Genomic DNA, 22600 nt, shown 5'->3' with positions numbered 1-22600 from the left:
GATTTGAAATAAATAAACATGCCTATGAACTTATTTTGGTTCAAAAAACAGGCTATTATGGACCTGCCAACACCACAACCCTCTTCTGATATAATATCTAAACTAAGTGCTTTGTTAATTATTCATCTGAACAGCATATTTACAGATGTTGATGATGAAACAGGTAAAACATTGTACATATTTAACAATAATTTAAATCATTACCAATTACCTGTAGGTGGTCAATTGCAATTTATTACAACCCCTGAGGGTAATGTCAAGATTTTAGTAGGGAGAAATATTTATAGAATTAAGCACTCAAACATGATTTCTGGCACTGTATATACTGTTTCTGCTGGTGACTGCTTATATATTGAGGTCCCTGGGTCATATGACAAGCTTATACCTTTTTTTATAGAATTAAGAATCAGATATTCAATAATAAATAACCACTAAAACAAAAATGCCTAATGATATATTTGGCCATACAAGACATGAAGATCACAGTGATGAGATTCTAATGCTTGATGTCAGAGTCAAGAAATTAAGAAGTGATTTGCAAGCTTTACAAACCACACTCAATGCCAGTCTTCAACTAGAAATTACAAATTTACAATCACAATGCATGGACCCTCTTCTTAAAATTGATTCTGAACTCAAATTATTGCTTCAGAAATATACTGATCTGGCAACATTGGATAATTTTCAAAGTTTAGAAGAAGCTGTAGCAGCTCTTCAAGCCAAATTTAGGACCCAGGCCACCAACTCTGAGCAATTGAAACAGCAATTGGAAGAGCAGATAAATAATGTCCAGGCACAGCTCCAAACAATTGTCAAAAGCATAAAATCACAAGAAGATTTTGATCTAGTGATTTCCACTCTAAAAGAACAGATTCAATCACTCCAAATACCTAATCTGGACCCTCTGAACAATGCCATAGCCGAGGTTAAAGAAAAAATTGAGACACTTGAAAATTTTATGAACAACTTGCCATCTTCTGATGCTTTTAGTGCAATAACTCGGAATGTTGCAAACATCAAGCTGCAACTTGAAACATATGAAGATTTTGGAAAAATTCAAAGTACCATAACCCATCTTGAGGGTACAATAGCAGCAGTGCAAAGTGATTTGACAAATGTACAAGAATCTCTAGAATCCCGCCTGCCCGGTATTGTAGACACACTTGTCAGTGTCCAGCAACAGATCACAAAGCTTGAAAACCTCAACACTGAATCTGAGCTATCTCATTTTCATCACTTGATCGATGATATCCAAACAAAACTTGAAATTTTACAACAATCAACACCTACTCAGGCAGATATAGCCCTGCTCCAAAATGCTATGCAAAATGTGGCTGATGCTTCTGAATTAAATAATGTGAAATTGGCACTTGAATCTTTGCAAAATTTTACTTACTTAGTCGCGTCCTCTTCTACCTGCCGGTGTCGAGGGGTTACAGAGAGTTCTCCAGACGTTTCTGTCCATCGCCTTTTCCTGTGCCTCTTTCCATCTTATGCTTCGTTTCTCCAAAATCTCTTTGACACTCATATTCCATGTCTTTCTTGGTCTTCCTTTTGGTCTTGTTCCTTGTGGACGTGCTTCCCATATCTGCTTTGGCAGTCTCGTCTCACTCATTCTGCTCAAATGGCCGAACCATCTAAGTTGATTACGTTCAACTGTTTCTTGTAGTGGCTGAGCATTTAAAGATTGCCGAATGGTTTGATTCCTTATCCGATCTTTCCTGGTTTTCCCACTTATTCTTCGAAGGTACCTCATTTCCATTGTTTGTACACTTTGCAGGTGTTTTCCAGTCAATGTCCAATTTTCACTGCTATATGTAAGTGTTGGTATATAAATTGTTTTGTATACAGTGAATTTTGTTTGGGTAGATATTTCTTTTTTACCTATAAATCCTCGGTTTATCATTTGATATAGCTTTCCTGTCTTCATAATTCTATCTCTTATTTCTTCCTCTTCTTTTCCTTGACTGTTTATAATTACTCCAAAATACTTGAAATTTGTCACTTGTTCTAAAGGTTCGTTATTCAGTTTTATCTTATGGTTTGTCTTTTCTCTACTGATTATCATTGTTTTAGTTTTCTCCATATTTATTTCCATATTCTTCTTCTTTAATTCTTCATTAAGAATATTTAGATTATATTGTAAACTAGCCTGTGTATTAGCTATTAGTATAATATCATCAGCGTATATGAGCTCTGTTAGTTTAATTGATTTCATATTCCAGTATCCTACCTGAAATTGTTTCATTTTTATATGGCATTCCTATATTACTTCATCCAATAGTATTATAAATAGATATGGTGATAGTATATCTTCCTGTTTAACTCCTGTTGTTATTTCAAATTCCTCTGACTGGTGGTTTCTCGTCCTCACGTAACATCTGCATCCTTTGTACCAACTTTGGATTGCTTTTATTAGGTTTTTATCCACTCCTTTCTTCTCTAAGGATTTCCATATCTCATTCCAAGGAACTCTATCAAAAGCCTTTTGTAGATCTACAAAACATACATGTGCCTTTTTATTGTATTCTATTGTCTTGTCTGTTATTTGTTTGAGGGTGAAAATATGGTCTTGTACACTTCTTGCTGGTCTAAAGCCTGCTTGACTTTCTTCCAATTGCTCTTCGACATATTTTCTGAGTCTATTCTCCAGGATTCTTGAATATATCTTCCCTGGCACACTGAGCAATGAGATTCCCCGATGGTTTCTACATTCTCTATTATCCCCTTTCTTGAAGATTGGGATTATTACTGATATCTCCCATTCCTTCGGTACAGTTTTCTTTTCCCATATAACATTCAGTAGGTTCAAAAACAGTTGCTCTCCAGCATTTCCCATGTATTTAAGCATTTCTGGTGTTAAACCATCATGTCCACTAGCCTTACCTAACTTCATTTTCTTTAATGCTGCTTTTAATTCTTCTACTTTGATATCATTTATTTCCTCTTCTTCATCCTCCATTTCTATATCTTCTGTTCTTTCGTTTCCTGTTTGAACCTCCGTCCTGTTAGTTTGTGTTTCATCCTTCAGCAATTCTTCGAAGTATTCCTTCCATCTTTGCATGATTTCTTCTGGTTTTGTTCTTAGTTTACCATCTTTTCCTTTTATGTATTTTAATGGGCTTTCTTTATCTTTTCTCAAGGTCTTTAAAACTTTGTAGAATAGTTTTTGATTTTCTCGGCTGTTCTCTTCCATACTTTCCCCAAATTTTCTCCACGAGTTCTTTTTAGCCTCTAACACTTTCTTTTTAACTATATCCCTTTGCCTCCTATACTCTTCGAAGCTTTCTAAATCATTAATTGATAGGTACTTTTTCCACAGTATTTTCTTATGCGTGACTTCTTCTTTCAGCTCATCTGTCCACCATGCCGTTCTTTTCATTTTGTTTCCAATGTATGTTGTCCCGCAGCTTTCCTCTGCAGACTGTAGCAAAATCTTCTTAAATTCATCCCACAATTTATCTACGTCTCTTTCTTCCTTTTCATGTTTCTCTTGTATCTTTGCTTCTATTAGTTGCTGATATTTTTCTTTAACTTTTGTATCTTTTAATTTGTATGCCTTTATTCTTATTTTATTTTGCTTTTCCTGTCTTCTTTTTCCATTAGTTTTTAGCACTCTACTTCTTTGTACTACTCTTTCCATTATTAATAGTTTATGGTCGCTCCCATTTTCCGCCCCTCTTTTGACTCTGGCATCTCTTATCTTTCTCATTGTATTTCTCTCTACTATGAAATAGTCAATTATAGATTTTTCCCTTCTTGTTGGTTCTTCCCTAGTGTATTTATGGATTTCTTTATGTGGGAATTTAGTATTTACCACTACCATGTCGTTTGTTACACATAATTCTAAGATTCGTGTACCATTATCATTTAATGTCTCTTCTCCATGTTGTCCTATTAACTGTCTCCATTCTTCCGTATTGTTTCCTACTCTTCCATTTAGATCTCCTACTATCAATTCTTCTTCCTTTCTTTCATCTATGATTTTCTGTAGTGAATCATAGAACATGTTTTTATTCTCTACTGTATCATCTTCATTTGGACCATAAACTATTATCATTACTATATTTTCTTCTTCTTCTTTAATGTTAACAATCATTATTCTCTCACTTATGAATTCCCAATCTATTATATTGTTTTTCTTTTCTTCGTGGATCAGAAGTGCCACCCCTCCTCTAGCTCTTTCCATTCTCGGTACTCCACTATATATCAGTACACATCCGTCATCTAACTCAATTTCTCCATTTCCTTTTTTCTTGGTTTCAGTTAGGGCTAAATATTTTACTTTGGTGTTCTTCATTTCTTTTACTATTTTAACTTCTTTTCCGTTAAGGCCTCTGATGTTCCAAGTTCCAAAAGTCGTATACCTTAGTCCTCGCCAATTATCTTTCCTGTAGATCCGTCCGGCCAACTCTCTGTCTTTTCTTTTAATCATCTTTATTTAAGAAGTGTAGGTGATTGGCCTGCAGCTTCCTAGCATAGTGAAGGGGCTGCCTTCTTACTGCTGCTATGCCAGCAATGGGGTTTGGTGGTTTCTCCCCTTTCTTTTGTGGGCTCTATGCTCCAACCTCCACTTCCTTGGAGGACCTGGGATTTTCTGATAGGGGTTTACTCCCCTTAGAAGGATCGGCTTCTCTATGCCTAAGAGTTCCTTCCACCCTTTGGTTTTCTGTTGGGGTGACCTTCCCCTAGCCTTTGGAGATCCCTCTCCTCCCTGCAAGGCAGCAGGGGCAGTGCTTATTTAATGGCGGCACTTTCTCGCCATGTCGTAGTGCTGTTATAGGGCTTTTCTGGGATTTTATGAGGATGATCTTGCCATAAACCTTCCTCCCCAGACCTCAACAGCACTACCGCCTCGGTCCGGGACTGCTTATTTGGTATTTCCTTATTTGCAGCTAACCACCATATCTGATGGCCGTTCGCTATCCGCCACCTGCGACCCGCCCAGTCGCTGAGGCTCGCCAGAGGATCTTTGCAAAATACTGTATCAAATCTGCCTACATCACAGGAACTTAAAAATATAAAGAGGGCAGTGAATCGCATATTGAAATCAGAAGATATCAAGAATATCCAGACAGAGATCAAACAACTCACTCAAACAGTGGCCACTCTACCAACTAATCAACATATTAATGAACTGCATGCCCTGTTTGAGGATATCAGAAGACAGGTCCATGATCTTACTGCTCAAAATTCAAAATTGGCAGTTATTGAAAATTTGCAACAAATTGTAGCTAATATCAAGCAACAGCTAGGGACCATGGAATCCAATCAAGCAAATGCTCTGTCTGTTTTTGCCACCCAGCTACAAGAAATTGTGCAACAATACAAAAAACTTGTTGTGGACATAAAAATCAAGCCAGGCCATGATGATGTTGTTAGGACCATCAATGAGCACCTTGAATCTGTAACAAGGAGATTGCTTACACCAGAAAAAGAAATAACCGGCATAATTGAGAATCCAAAACATACAGTAATTCTTGAATTGTACAGCATCCCCAACAAAGAATATGATTCACCATTTACACCAGGTGGCAAAATATATATGCTGTCCCCTGCTCAATTTTATTACCAGTTTTTTGTTGGGGGCACACTGAGACCAATCAAGATCAAATATTGGCTTCAACCACAGGCACACCACTACCCCACCTTATCAATAACAAATGCTGACAACAAACCAAAAATCACCAGTGTAGAGTTAGAGGATTTAACAGATCCCAATACATTAGAAACATCTTTTGCTGAAGATGATGTCTCTCTGGAATTTCATATACAAATAGGAGACAAATTATATTTAGAAAATCCTGTAGTATCAGCTGCTGAACACCCCATAGTTGCAATATTCTTGTTTTCATATTATGTCTAGACAAATTATTGTTGATGAATTACACAGACAAGCCAGACATAATTATAAGAGACTGCCAGTAGTCACAAAAGGCATAGATGATTTATGGCAGAGCGACTTGATTGAGATGGCAAGTGGACAGCTGAAAAACTTAGACAAAATCAACAAGGGCTACAAGTATCTACTTACTGTAATAGACACATTTTCAAAATTTGCCTGGGCTGTGCCACTCAAATCCAAGACTGGAAAATGTGTTACAGAAGCCTTGAGGACAATCATCAAACTGAGTGGAAGATCACCGCGCTATTTGCAAACAGATAATGGCAAAGAATTTTATAATTCTGTGTTCCAACAATTTATTAAAAGCCAGTCAATACAACATTATTCGAGTTACAGTGATCTCAAGGCCTCAATTGTAGAGAGGTTCAACAAAATTCTAAAAAATCTTATGTATAAACAATTTACACTTCAAGGTAATTATCAATGGCTTAATATTCTTCCAGAACTTCTACATAAATATAACAACTCGGTCCATTCCACAATCAACATGAAACCCTCTGAAGTAACTTCATCTGATGAGCAAAAATTTATCAGGACTGTTTATTATCCTAGATACCAGCCAACAACAAGAAAGGCCAAATACAAGGTGGGTGATCAAGTAAGAATCAGCAAATATAAGCACTTATTCAAAACAGGCTTTACAAGAAACTGGAGCACTGAATTATTTACAGTGGTTCAAGTTAAACCTGGGACCCTTAACACATATATAATAAAAGATCACCGAGGAGAAATTCTCAAAGGCAGATTCTATGAAGAAGAACTCAGCAAAACTAAACAGCCCTGACACATATCTCATAGAAAAAATCATCCGCAGAAAAGGCAACAAGTTATTTGTCAAATGGCTAGGACTTCCAGAACACAGCTGGATCGATGCAGACAAAGTGATAATATGAGCACCTGGGATGTTATAAAAAGGCTGCCAGAACCTGAACAGCAGATTAAGAGAAATGGCAAGTTGCTGCCTGAAAATATTAGATGTCTTATTGTTGGGCCATCGGCTTGTGGTAAAACTACACTAATGATTGATAATTTTTTATTGGCACCCAACTGGTTAGATTGGAAAAACAGGCACTTGTATGTCTTCTCTAAGAGCTTGGAACAATTAAAATATCAGCAGCTGATGAAGCTATATGATGGATTGGATATTGCCACTTTTGAATCAGATGTTAAGCCACTCCATGAATGTCTCGATAATTCTGTTGTTGTGTTTGATGACATTATACTGGATAATCAAAACAAGGTTAGAAATTTCTTTACACAGGGCCGACACAAAAACATTGATTGCTTCTACCTGGCACAGACTTTTTCAAAAATACCAAAACAGCTGATCCGGGACAACAGCAATTTTATATGTGTGTTTCATCAAGATCATACCAACCTCAAACACATACATGATGAATATGTAGGTGGGAACTTGAGCTACAATGATTTTTCCAAGTTTTGCAGTAGGTGCTGGAATCAAAACAGTTATGGGTTTGTCACAATTGATATGACAAGAAAACCCAATAGTGGCAAATACAGAATTAAAATCAACAATTTTCTAGACATTGAAACATATATAAATAACCATGAAAAGGCCAATTATTGATGATCTTAAATTAAGAGATTATCTTGTAAAAAGATTTAAGGGATGGAAATCACAGAACCGAGGAATTTATGAACAACACAAACAAACAGAACAGCCTATTATTGATGCTATTAGTGAATTAGGTAAAAATATCAAAACTGTTACAGAGCAAAATCAAAATTTGATCACAGAGCTTGTACCTGTAGCTGCTAGGAACATATTAGATTATCCAATCACCCCACTTTCCAGTATTCATACACCTAGTCCTGTTGCTCCTCGAAGAATTGTAGCTACCCAGGATCCTATTGAATTGGGTCTTCTTGCTCAAAAATATTTAAGCACACCTAAAGACAACAAAGATGAGGTCTTTGGCTTATATGCTGACACAGAGCGTGATGGTAGCATCATACATAAAATTGGCAATTTCAGAGTAACATTTATGGGAGATGATATAATTGTATATTCAGAATCTCATCTTGGAGAAAAACGTGGTTTTGTTAAATATCCCGGCACACCTGGGTTGTGGGAACTGATGACTAGGAAGAGACCTGGCAGCTATACAGATCAAGATTATGAGCATTACAAAGAAATATTAATAAAATCAGATGCTCTATACCAGAACAATGATCCCACACAAAAAAGAGTCAAGTCTAGCAGTGGAGCAAAATACAACAACTTAATCAAACCCATATGGTCACAGATCAAGACTGGCAGTGGAATCAAACAATACAACCACAATTTTTACAATGAAAAAGTTGGAATTATGGACATGATAAGCACCAAATTGTCTAATTTTATAGTGAATGACACTAAGGGGATTGGATATCTTATAAAAATTATTAATACTCTACCACCTAAATTTTGGAATATTTCTGAGGGCCGGGGGTTGGTTAATGACATTATAAACAAGCTGCCATTTGAACTACACATTCCAGGCTATCAGTATTGTGGTCCAGGCACAAAATTGGACCATAGATTAAACAGAGGTGATCCTGGTGTTAATCCCCTAAATGCTGCTTGTAGAGACCATGACATAGCATACAACACACATACTGATCTTGACAAGAGACATGTTGCAGACATGAAATTAGAAGAGGCTGCATTTGGTAGATTTGTAAGCAAAGATGCTTCTTTGAGTGAAAGAATAGCAGCATTGGGGACCACCATAGCTATGAACACAAAACAAAAACTGGGGTGGGGGCTGTGAATATGTATATAATAAACCTAGAATGAAGGCCAAGGGTGTTATGTATCAAATACCTTATGCAGGTCTTAAATCTCTTAAAACTATTGGTAGTCTTTTAACCAAAAAGCAGCGCAAGAAAAAAAATTCTTGTCTTGCAAAGGGCCATGGTATGAAATTGTTGCTTAGTACCCCCCAATTAAAAAAGTTACAACAATCTAGAAAAAAATCACATGTGGGGGGTTTCATATTTACTATCCCGGCCATCTTAGCAGCACTTGAAGCTGTTGGGAGCTTGGCTGGGGGATCAGCTGCTATAGCAAAAACAGTAATAGATGCCAAGAAAAATAGGGCAGAATTAGATGAATTGAAGCGCCATAACCTGGCCATGGAGAAACAAGGCAAAGGTGTTAAGAGAGCCATGAATAAGTTTAAAAAAACAAGAGCCGCTTACAAACCAAGATATTGAAGCTTTAATCAAGCCACTGGGCATCAAAAATTTTAGAGGTGTGTACATGTCTGATTCTTTACCAGAACAACCACTCAACAAAGAGTGTGGCATTGTTAATTTGTATAAGTACAAAAATCAGGGCACTCACTGGATTTGTTATCTTAAATATTTAAAAAATGAGGCATTTGTGTTTGATTCATTTGGAGGTGTTCCACCTGAAAATTTAATAAAATATCTAAAATCAGCTAATCTTTATTACAATAATGCCCGTGTTCAAAATTTCAAAGATGTTAATTGTGGACATTTGTGTTTATCTGTTCTCAGATGTACGTCTCAAATAAATAAACCATCAATTGAAAATTTTCAAAAGGCCTTGTGGTATCTGAAACATCATGGGGGTATTCCATCTCACCAGCCAAAATTCAATATTGAAACTCAAATTACATGATGATATAGTGTATCCCAAAACAATAGCTCTCAGAGCATTTTATGGCATGTACTTGATCCCTAATATTACACACCACAACAACAAAATTGCAGTAGGGGATCAAAAAATTGTCATCACTCCAGGGCAATATAATCTTTCCACTCTAAATGCTCAATTACCCAGAGGTATAGTATTAACTCAAAATTCTGTCACTCACAGAGTAGAGATTGTATCTGCTACAGAAACAGTGGATCTGGGTACTATAGGAGAGCTGTTAGGATTTGAGAACAACACAAAACTTGAACCAGCCATCAAACACACTGCTATTAATATACCCAAATTCTTAGCCATAGAGACTCTGAATATTCACTGTAATGTGGCCGAGGGTATGATCACCAAATGAAATGAAATAGGCACTCACAAACAAACTGGCATCATTGCAACATTTAAACCTAATTCTGAATTTATGGAGCCAATCATCTACACTCCATCCCCAACATTATATTTTCCTGTGTGCCATAATAGAATAGATAACATTGAATTGATGGTCACTAATGAAAAAGAAGAATTAGTTGATTATGCTGGAGCCACAACAACTGCAATCATAGAGATTAATATTTAAATAAAAATACATACAAAAAAAATGGAAAATATTGAGAGTTATGAGCTACAATCATTCCCCCCAAACAGGAGGACATTTGCAAATTTAAATGAACCCAACACAGAGATTGAGGTTGATCTTGATGTAGGGGATGGCTTTATATACCCCCACAGAGCAGATCTATACATCAAATTTGATGTTGTAAAGCTCGATGGAACAGATTATCCGGCAAATTCAAATATAAGATTGGTAGATAATTTTGTGCCGCATCTGTTCTCTGAAATTGAGATCAGAAAGCATGGTGTTGTTATAAACAGAGTGGATTATCCCGGCATTACCTCCACAGCTTTGGCCACACTAAAATTATCCAAAACCGAGGCTTCTTACTACAAAATAGGTGGATTTGAGGCTTGTGATAAAATATTAACCAAGAGCCACACAGTGCTGTTCCCAATGCGCCTGTTGCCAGGATTCTTCTCAGATTACAAAGATATTATGTGGAAGGGTGGTTTAAGAATCACATTTAGAAGAGCTGCCAATGATAATAATGCTTTGATGAGGTACAGCACATTAAACTCTACAGGGGAAGCTTTGCCTAATACCCTACCTGATGAAGGCAAATGCATTATTCAGACTATGGAGCTAAGAATCCCAGTTGTTGAATATGAAGCCAGTTATGCTCTTAAATACAAAGCAGATATAAAAAAAAATCCACAAGTACCTTTACAATTTTATACATATCAATGTGTACAGAACCCTGCCGCTGGTACTTATTATGAGTTTGATGCCACAAATTCATTCTCCAGTATACAATATGACATGCCGGATTTTGTGGTGGTACTGTTTCAGACTGGAAGACACAATAATTAGGAAAAAAATTCAAGTAGATTTGATAACTGCAACATCAAGAACATATATCTTAAAAATGGCAGAAATGAGGTATTCCCTAGAGAAAATTATAATTTAGACATGTCCAAGGATGATTTCCTTAAATTATATGAAGCATTTACAGCATACAAAAGGGTCACTACTGGCAATACTGACATGTATTACACACCAGATGAATTCAAAGCACAGAGACCCATGTTTGTCATCAACACTTCAAAAAGGAAACAGGTTGTGGTTAATGACAGGACAAACATTAAAATTATCTGTGAATTCTACAATACACTCCCTGATGACACCATATGTAGTGTTATTCTCATAGGTGAAAAATCATATGTTTATGATGTAAGAAATGAGAGAGTCACAGAGTAATTCTAGAAGAGCTCTGCTTATTACCGGACCGGAAGTAAATATAAATGGGTGTGGGTGGGTGAGAGTGACTTTTTGCCTTAGTGTTTAAGTGTAGCCAAAACAAAATCAAGAAGAGGCATATTTTTGACAAGTTTATGGACAACAAACTGAGAGATGTAGCTTTTACATACATGGGCAAATCTGTCTGAGGGGAGTTCTACACTAGAATTCAAAATTCTTTAGATTTAAATATGTATACACATGGCCGATTGGGCTATATGCCCCCTCTTGACATAATTTTAAGTGTGGGCAAATCGGGGCATATGAACTCTTCTTTTCTACACTAGGATTCAAAATTCTTGGGGATTAAGAGCATATCACACTTGAAGAAATGGGGAATAAGAGGATCTTGGCATAATTTTTAGTGTGGGCAAATCGGGGCATATGAACTCTTCTTGTCTACACTAGGATTCAAAATTCTTGGGGATTAAGAGCATATCACACTTGAAGAAATGGGGAATAAGAGGATCTTGGCATAATTTTAAGTGTGGGCAAATCGGGCTGTTTAATCAAATGACCTCTTCTTTTCTACACCTATAAGTGGTGCTGGTTATAGCATCAATTACACTACTATGTGCACTGCACACACTTGCATATTTTATGTTAATGTTGTCTTTTCGTCTACACGCATGAAGCCACTGTTTCCGTACGCTATTGTCGGCTGGCAATTTATGATATATTATATCACTACCTTTAGTTTTCTGATTGTAGTTTTCACACCTTGCTACAGCACAATTAGGCATGATTACACTTCACAAGAACACTAACACTTCATTTCAAAATAAAAAATACGCCAAAAATCAAACGCGCTAATATAAAACCCCCTTTGGATCGTGTCTTGGACATAGGAACACGTATGTGTATTCTAGTAGATGTTGCACTTGAATATTATTGTTCATTATTTTGTACAATAAACAGAGCAATTGGATCTTCCTTCTTTTGCTGAGAGAAGGCAGGTTGTGGTGTTTACAGAGGGAAGGGTATGATTCGTATAGGGTATATATGTCTGTTTCTTTGTAAGTGGCGTGCTTTACGAATTTATACTCTAGCATTTCTATTTTATGCATGTACCTTTAGTAGTATAAAAGTAGCGTTACCACCACATACTTAGTAGGTATCCTCTTTTTCTATGCATTTATCCTCAGTTGTATCATATTATGACGATTTTTGTGTGGATTTTATGGCGTTCGACGACGTTCCAGTACAATTTCATCGCATCTCGGTTTTCTCCACCTCATACTTTGTAGGTATGCCACGATCGTACGTGATATAACTTAACCTATTCACTTTTTTACGACCTTTTACGGGCCAAGTTAACATGCAAGTCTTGTTTTTTGGTTATGTCCTTTTTTTACGATCTTTTACGGACTAAACTACAGTAGATATAAATGCCCTGTTCCAGAACAGAGGCTAATTTTCCCTCACTGAAAACTCTCGAACAGCGAGTATTCCTATTCTACGACCCGAATTAAGTGTACCGCATGAGATAATTCGATGAAATTCAGTCAACGAAAGTCGGGTCTTGACTCATACCGTCTCATACCGGCATCGGATATGAGAGTTGTTGTATAAGGGTATAGGTCCAAAAATGATCGCTTGTTCCCTTTCAGGCTACATGTACGTATATAAGGGTTTTACATTTTTTTATGTATCACATGTCCTTGCTAATTTCAAAAACAGATTTTGACCAAGTGTAACCGTTTGATATCCGGTCCCCATTTTGTCAGGGAGACGATGTTAACGCAAAAATCCTGAGCTCTTTCCGACCATCTGTTCGAAAGTTACGAGCGATGAAAAAAAAATCGGCAATTGACACCCCTCCCCCATTAAACTTAGGACCTCCAAACTTGGAATACATATTCTAGAGTGTCAAAATCGACAAGAGTGCATTTGGGCGAGATTTTTCGATTTATTTTCGTTCTATATCTCGCCGTTTTAGAGATATTCGCAATTTGATGTTTTTTAAGAGCAGTTAATTCAAAAACATTGTCTAAAAAAAGCTCTCTGGAGAGTGGAGAAGCAAAACAAAAATATTGCTACTCTGATATGTGTGTCTATTTTTTATTACAGTTTGTATAGTGGCATGTACCTTCACCAGATATCGAACTCGGGACTTCTTGATTACAAAACACCACAATTATAAATAATAAGTAAACGAAATAAATAATCATCAATACATTTTATAACATACCATGCTGAAATTGTTCTTTTTATACTATTTGACCTAATCCCTTGGGGGCCTGGGGGTTGAACTTTTCGAATATACCACATTTACAAGCAATACCATTCACAATAATACCTTCAATAGAATGAACGTCCTTTATCGATACTTCAAATTACGCAATGAAATTTAATCACCAACTAATTTTGATAAAGGAAAAAGGGAATCACATTCATATCCGTCACCTACTTTATATATATAAAAAAAAAAGTCAGAAATATTTTATACTATAAAACCCAATTCATACAAAACAACCAAACTCAACAGAACTTTAAAAACAAATCTCAACCATTGCAAGGTGGAAGGAGAGAGCACACGGCGAATAATTTCTATCTTCCGCTGCTGGTGTAAAAGGCAGACAAAAAAACCTTCAGACCTTGTGTGTTCCGTGTTGGAAATATCAATAACCGTCACTTTAGAAAACTATAGCTTCACTTGCGATTAACTTTTCTATACACAAAAATGGACTTTCTTTTTTAAGACTTTTTACAACTCTTCATGCAGCAATTTCACAGATACGATACTTTCCGATGGCATGTTGTAGCTTTATAAGAAATAGATAAAAAAAAATACATTTTCACATTCCACATAGTTTCAAAAATTCCACCCAGTGACTTTTCTTAGTGTTTCTTTGACAATCCATTGCATTCTAAAAGTGTTATTCGATTGACAACTGCAAATTAACATGGATACCCTTTTCTCATCAATCTAAAAATTGGTGTACTTTAAACAAGGATTGTAAGGGGATGGGTGATACGATAGTAAAAAAGAAAATACTACAAAAGCTGATCACTTTATCTCCTTGTCTTCGAACACTGCCAAAAATGGAGGTTAGTTTTTCATCTGCAGCGTAATCCTGGTGGCAGAGAAGTCGTTCGACCAAGATGTCAAGAACGAGAGGGTCACGGAACAGTTTTAAAAACTAACACAAGTAGAAAAGTTTTTTTCATATCATTTCTAGAAAAAAATCGCAATGAAATTGTCAAAAATTCAAAATACTAAATTACAAAAATCGAAAAATGGAAAGCGTATCTCGAAAACGGCGAGAGATATCGCGAAAATAACTCGAAAAATCTCCCCCAAATACACCCCTGTCGATTTCGACGACGTAGAGTATGCGTGCAAAATTTGGAGGTCTTGAGGTCAAGGGTGGGTCAACTGCCGAAAATTTTATTTGTAAGTCATAACTTTCGAACGGACGATCGCAGAGACATGGGGTTTCTTGCGATAGCATCGTATCGGTGTCCTCTTTGATCTCCTAACAAAATTAACATAGGTCATCATGGACCCCCTCTGAAATTTTTCCGAGTCCCGCGTTAAAAAACATAAAATTGAGAATATCTCGAAAACGGCGAGCGATAGGACGAAAATAAATCGAAAAATCTCCCCCAAATACACTCATGTCGATTTTGAGACTCTAGAATATGTATACAAAGTTTGGAGGTCCTCAGTTCAAGGGGGGGAAGGGTGTCAATTGCCGATTTTTTTCATCGCTCGTAACTTTCGAACAGATGGTCGCATAGAGTTCAGGATTTTTGCGTTAACATCGTCTCCCTGAAAAAATGGCGACCGGATATCAAACGGTTACACTTGATCAAAATCTGTTTTTGAAAATTAGCAAGGACATGTGACACACAAAAAATGATAAACCCTTATATACGTACATGTAGCCTGAAAGGGAACAAGCTATCATTTTTTTTCAACAACAACTCTCGTACAACATGAGGATCTACTTTGAGGGAAAAAAAAGGTTTAGAATATTTTATGTAGGTTTAGAAATAACCTGAAAGGGAACAAGCTATCATTTTTCGACCTATACCCTTCTACAACAACTCTCATATCCGAGGCTGGTATGAAACGGAATGAGTCAAGACCCAACTTTCATTGACTGAATTTCATCGAATTATCTCATGCGATACTCTTAATTCGTGTCGGGGAATAGGAATTTAACTCGCTGTTCGAGAGTTTTCAATGAGGGAAAATTAGCCTCTGTTCTGGAACGGGGCATTTATATCTACTGTAGTTTAGTCCGTAAAAGATCGTAAAAAAAAAGGACATAACCAAAAAACAAGACTTGCATGTTAACTTGGCCCCTAAAAGGTCGTAAAAACGTGAATAGGTTAAGTTATATCACGTACGATCGTGGCATACCTACAAAGTATGAGGTGGAGAAAACCGAGATGCGATGAAATTGTACTGGAACGTCGTCGAACGCCATAAAATACACAAAAAAATCGTCATAATATGATACAACTGAGGATAAATGCATAGAAAAAGAGGATACCTACTAAGTATGTGGTGGAAACGCTACTTTTATACTATTACTTTTTGTCCTGAGGAGCCCTTATTTCTTCTGCATATTCTACTTTGATTGTGACTAAGGCTTTAAATATTATTTCCATTACTTCTTTTTTCATGAACTGTTTGCTCATTCTAATTGCGTGCCCTAGGTTTCTGTGTGACTCATTTTCGACCCCTTCAATATGTGTTCCAAATGAGTGTCTTGAATCAAATGTAACTCCTAGATCTTTCATCTCGTTAACCCTCTTAATTTTTGTGATATTTATTTTGTAATGAAATTCAATTTGCTTTCTGTTGAGCGAGTATGTCATTGCGCAGCATTTTTATATATTTAGATTAAGATAATTTATTCTGCACAATTTACTGTGACCGTGTTACTGTATTGATTTCATTTTGTAACGATTTGCAGTCATCAATATTACAAATAGTCCTACCGCATTTTAAGCCATCCGCGTGTAAGAGTGTGAATGAGTCACACAGATACGTTGGTAAATCATTGATTAAAAATTTAAAACAACAGAGGTCCAGATTCGAGCCCTGGGGGACTCTTGAAAAAACTGCACACTGTTCTATTACAATTCCTATATAAGATACGTTCTACTACCGAATATACCTCTAAAGTACTTGAAAATTCCCAGGAAATCCCTCCTTCGTTCTTTCCTTCCTGAATAATGTCCCGGGTGCCAACCGTCGTACCAATGTTCATCCCAGGTAGACCAACTCTTGCTGGTCTCACGCAAGTATCCTTGCGTTAAGCATCACTCGTTCTTTCATATCCCTTCTTCATTCCTAGTATTAACACTTACACCTCAAAGTTAATAATAATATTTCACTATCTGAAACATTATACAATTTAACATAGACCCTTCTTAGCATGCTTAGAATCGTAATGACTGCCAGTCATCTCTTTCATGAACACTAATGCACCCTATACACAATATGACCTATCTTAACAAAATATTACCCATCCATTTACACACTTATGTAATTTTGTATTTGTGTTCATAAATATTACTAATGTTAACCACTTAACCACTAAAGCACAAACATAGCGTCGTCGCCTTGTAATCAAGGGGTCCCGGGTTTCATACCCGATGGAGACACATTGTGGTTCGGATCCAACTTTAAACTGTAGGTCCAGACTCAATTAGCTATACTGTGCATAAAGTGGATTTAAAACACCAACTCAATCAATCAATCAATAAACCACTAACATCCATTTACCTTCTACTCTCACTAACTTGTACTTCAATCTTACTTATCTCCTTGTAGAATGTTGTAAAACCAAATTTGTTAAGGAAAACCGAACAAATTTGGTTCTTCACACTGGGGCATTCATTCTAGAGCTACAGTGAATTAAAAAAAATCAAGGACAAGCTGGGGAAACTGTAAAAAAAAAAGCGGAACTGATGTCCTGGGTTAATTTTCAGGTACCAGAGCATAAGAGCATACCTCTGAAAGTATGCGGGTGGAGGAGGGCATATTTTGTCCCGCCTTCCCCTAATCATTGTTATACAGTCACATAACCTGTCAACACGTGCAGTTTCATTTCATTTCCGCCATTCGGTCTAGGTGCTTCATTTTTTGGTCAATGAGTGAATTTTAAATCTTATTACATTAGTAACATTGCTAAAGGTAATTAGCCAATTTTATAATCTGTCTGTGAGTAGCAGCAGTGTTGCCAGGTGCATCAAAATTGACAATGAAAGAATTTAGATGATTGTTTTTATTTATGTAACATTTCAATTTTCTTTCTAGCATGAAAATATGTCCTTAACTATTTTGGACTACTTGGTCGACAATAATCAATTCCTAGGGCGACTGAATGAAAACGTTCTTGGATTCCATCCTTCCATAACGAAGAAGGATTTAATCAAGAAAATGATCAAAGGTATAGAAAACCCTACAGTGGAACCATTCCGAGAAAAACTCTATCTGTTTCAGGTAACGAAAATAAGCCAAAAAATCTAATTACAATGCATGAAGTTTACCACTGGAAGTTTTCTGTGCGGTCTCTCCATACAAAGCAGTCCAACACTGGTCATTTGACCATACACCATTTCCTGTGTATTCTTCACCCATTAACGCCCATGATCCCATTTGGGGATCACACAAATATTGCTTCACTGAGGATAATATATTGACAATTTTTTTCTTCTGCACACATGGTCACATCAATGAAGATTTTTCTGGCATGACAAAACACAGAAAACAGTTACAACATAAAGTTTAAATATATTTATAGATACAGTTATGTTCAAAAATGCAACATTTTCATCAGTAATTTTTTCTCATTTTATAAATAATTTTTGAATGTAATTGCATAAATTTTTTAATTTTGCTTTTTTTAACAGAGCATGTTTATTCTTTCTATAGATCACCCTCATCAAGATCTTTATGTATATGAGACGCCACTTTGTTCTACAGCATAATTTGTCATGATCCCCAATTGGGGATGATTGGAATTGCATGTAAAAAGAAATCACTATTCTGTGGACGTAAATTTCCCTTTTGTGTAACAATAAGAGTTTGGTCTTTTATTTCAATGAACAACCCTAACCATAGTAATCATAATACACTCTCATAAAATCAGCTATATTTTTCCTGTATATCTCCGGAGCAAGGCCGAGAAGAGGGGGAAACCTAGTGGGCAGAACAAAGCAGTACACGCTGTTGCGAAGTTGCGAAGGCTGGTATCTGCAGTTGCTTTCCCACCTCTATGCAATCCCACTCCCTCTCACATGTTCATGGGTAAAGCCGTCTTACGTCAATACTTGCGCAGACACTTGTTTTCGTTCGCTTGCTCCAGAGACACCATAGAATTGCGCAATCGCACTATAAGTCAACAAATGCAACAATGGTGTTTCTAGGTTGAATCGTGTTAGATGCAACAATGAGTCGGCATAAGTGTCTGATCTTGAATCAAGCTTTAGATCTTTTTGAAGACCCCGACTTTGGTGTTAGTGCCAGTGATTCAGATGAAGAACATTGTGGTACAATAGATATTGTGGGAATTCCGCAAGAAGACGTGACATTATTTCAACTGAAACAATTGGAAATTCGTGTTACAGGAACTGTTCGCATCAATCGAATGAGTAAGTTGCCAGTAAAAAACAAAGCACTGAAAAAGGAACCTCGTAGTATACGTGATTTTAGACTTGACATCAACAATGAGATCTTTGCTATTACATGGAAAGGGAACAACATGGTGAAAGTGATGTCAAATCATCAGACCTGCATTCATTTCCGCAAGTGATAAAATGTCAAAGCCAAAAAAGAAATATGTGGTCATTCTCCAACCAAAAGCAATCTCTAAATATAACACGCATATGGGCGGAGTCGACCCTGCTTGATTGGTCCATTCGCAAATATCACACAAACGTTTGAGGGGAAAGTGGTATATTCCTTTTATAACAAATGCAATTGACGTACAGTTGGGAGCTGAGAAGACTGCAAGGCTGAGGAATGCGAAACTGACCTGCCTGTTGTCGCCGTGTGCAGCCAGCTCGTCTTCCTTTCAGGGTGGCAGCGACATAAATAAAAAAGGCATGGTACGAAAAAGCATTGCAAATGAATGGAACATATTACATAGTAACAAGTGAAAGCAATACTAATAATGGAATGAAACTTCACAAATCAAAGCAATCTGCTTCCAACGTGACTAACGTGACTAAGAAAGTAAGGGTGTGTGCGTGCTTTTTGTGTATTTCCTAGCGTCTTGTTAATGCTTCTTTCCTGGACATGGATAAATTAATTTTAACTTATGCAGGGTAGTACATTTTTTCCCTCGTTTGTATTTACATTTTGGTATGTAGCATCTCTTTTCTGCAACTTTCGGATTATGGAACATGAAGTTGTAATGTCTCGGCCCCATTGATTTATCCACCAACTACGCCCTAACACCCATGGCCGTCCGCAAGGGGGGGGGGGCAAGAGGGGGCCACGGCCCTCCCCTGGAAAATGAATGTGTACATAAAAATTATATAATTCACACATAATTTCATTTCAATCACAGTAATTTATGTTAATTATTATAAATTCGTTGAAGAAACATGATAATTTCAGACTGAAACAGTGTTTTTTGAGGGGGCATCATTATTTTAGATGTAAATATGTGTCCTTTGCCCCTCCATGGAAAAAGATTCCTTGCTTGCCCCTCCCTGGAAAGAATCCTGCGGACGTCCATGCTAACACCCCACACATTATTTATAAAAGGACAAATTTATGGTCATTTTGGCTCTAAGTATATACCTTTTCACACACATAAACACAAACTTACACCCCTCAAATAAAAAATAAATCTGAATAAACCTTTGCTCAACCCCCGAGTCGGCTTTCCCTCTTTTCGTTGCATGTTAATTGTATTGATAGTTAACCTTCAGCGACCCAGTTTACTAGATATAGTCTGCTCTATACATATGCATTTACTTATACACACACGCCAGAACATTCATTCGATTTTTAAAACAAATTCATTTCGGAATACACGGAAGAAGTGTGAATTCCTATGCCGTTGCTGGTCTTTGAGATGTCCCGTGGCTGACATCATCCGTGGAGGTTCAAGAATGGTTCCGAACTTTTCCGAACGCCAGACTGCACCTCACACTGTAAGTCCCGATTCCATTATCAGATTCTTACCCTTCTCACCCTTTCTTACAGGGACTTCTGCATGTCTGGCAACACTGAAAAATTGAACACCAAGTCGAAGCTTCCCTCCCCACACTACCTCCCCGTTCACCCCCGAACCTCACCCCGCACTGGCAGTCTTCTCAGCTCCCAACTGTAGCTGTGGTCAATAGATATGTAATGTATTTATTAGTTCAAGGCAAAATGCCACTTCTCACCTTCCGTCGGATATGCTCGAGCATATCATCAGCTGACCTCTTTAACTGACATCAAAATCCCAGGGAGACAATCTTATCATAAACAAGCAAAATGTGTTTTGCAGAATATTCGAAAAGATCTATTGGGACACCTCATACAAAGGACCGAAGAGGGAATGAAGAGAAAATGTAGTTTCTCCAAGAAAAATGTTGGCAAAGAGTGCAAGAAATGCAATGTTGGTTTGTAAGTCGGTTGCTTCGAAGTGTGCCACAAATAGATATTTCAGTCGAAAGCTTAGCATGTTTATTGTTTTAACGTGTGGGACAAATCAACACTTCTGTAATTACAACAACATTACTGCGTGTTCATAATAATACATCTGTGTTGTTCATCCATCATTGTCAGTGGCGACGATTTGGTTCCAAAACTGGGTGAGGCAAAGACAGTTTACTTTCCCTTGGTAGATAATGTTTAGCATAGCGCGGGGACAATATTGACGAAAAGTAGTGGGGCAATTGACCCCACGCCCCTAATCGCTGCCACTGAATGTTGTTATACATCTATGTTATATTCATGTATGTTAAATGTAAGACGACATCGGGAATTAGTTGTGTAAATGGAAATTGAAATATGTTACAAATTTACACGCTATTGCACATGATCTCCAAATGGGGATCAGCCAATAAAATGCTTTTATTAACAAACTATGACATTTTTCGTTCTCTCGTAATAACATTCACACTCAGGTGACCAAATGCAAACTTTTTAAACAAAAAATCCGAGGGAAAAAAATTTTTCGTTAATGGGTTAAAATAGATAATCCTTTTCATCGTGTGTGTTTTAGAAGCGACGATATTCTCGTCATGGCGTACAGTAAATTTTCCGTCTGTTGAATGTTTCTCTATTGTCTCTTGTCTCCCCGATGGCGCAGTGGTAGTAATTTAATCAGGCCCGTAGCCAGGAATTCTTAGTTTGGGGGAAAGAGTAAATCCCACAGGTGGGAAATTCTTAATATATTGTGTCGCATTGGCAGATATAGCAAATGCTATAAGTAACAGGATAGGGATGACATCTTGAAACTCCAACAAACAAAGAAAAGTTCGAGCAACATCAAATAACAGTATTTCGATAATGACCTTTCCGGGCTGCCAAAGAATACAAAGATAAAGTCTATTCGAGACTGTATCTACTTGATATTTACAGGTCGATAATGTTAATAGACGATTAATATGTACCAACAGCTTTGAGCCTCTCTGCAGAGCTGATTAAGGGAGCCCTTTACAAATCGTGCTTCATAATGTTTCCCTCTAGTTTCCAGTATGCAAGATTTTTACGAACAAAGGAATCTAATGAGAATCCAACTACAAATTTTGTCGCTTTTTAACCAAAATAATAAATGTGAAACACTATCACATTTTCATCATGTTTGATAATAATTTGACCAACTGAGCTATCCTACATCTTTCACCAGCCAACCTCTAGGGTGGGATGGTTACACAACACACTACGAAGCCAAGGGTCCCAGTTTCGAGCCTGGGCATGAGTGTTCTCTGTGAGCATGGGCACAACCATTGGCGTACGCTATACAGCCCCTTCATAAATTTTGAAAAATAGACATTTTCATAAACTCTGGAAAAACCGGAGTGGTAAATTCAAGTCCTATAAAATTATCCCCAGGTGACATTTTTGAGAGTGGAAAGTTGTAAATATACGATATATCTTACTGTGTATGCCGCCCACGAGAAAGCAGTTAGGGATGCCAAATTTTGAAAAACATTGGGTTCTTATAAGTTTAAAAAATCTCAAATTCTGCCTTCCATGTAT

General features: G+C 37.0%; 1 protein-coding gene across 2 annotated transcripts in view; it reads left to right on the top strand.

Annotated features, from left to right (window-relative positions):
* LOC145987156 (deoxynucleoside triphosphate triphosphohydrolase SAMHD1-like) overlaps positions 1–22600 on the top strand; it is a 295372-nt gene that overhangs the window by 43402 nt on the left and 229370 nt on the right. For both annotated transcript variants that reach the window (XM_083121664.1, XM_083121663.1), the window contains exon 5: positions 17711–17896. In XM_083121664.1, the coding sequence (XP_082977790.1) occupies positions 17711–17896 (186 nt within the window). The remainder of the gene's footprint in view (positions 1–17710; positions 17897–22600) is intronic.

This window comes from Lepisma saccharinum, chromosome 4 (assembly GCF_977018435.1).
Source record: "Lepisma saccharinum chromosome 4, izLepSacc3.1, whole genome shotgun sequence".
Lineage (NCBI taxonomy): Eukaryota > Metazoa > Arthropoda > Insecta > Zygentoma > Lepismatidae > Lepisma > Lepisma saccharinum.
The sequence above is the reverse complement of the archived record's forward strand: the minus strand, read 5'-3'. Positions and strand labels throughout refer to the sequence as shown.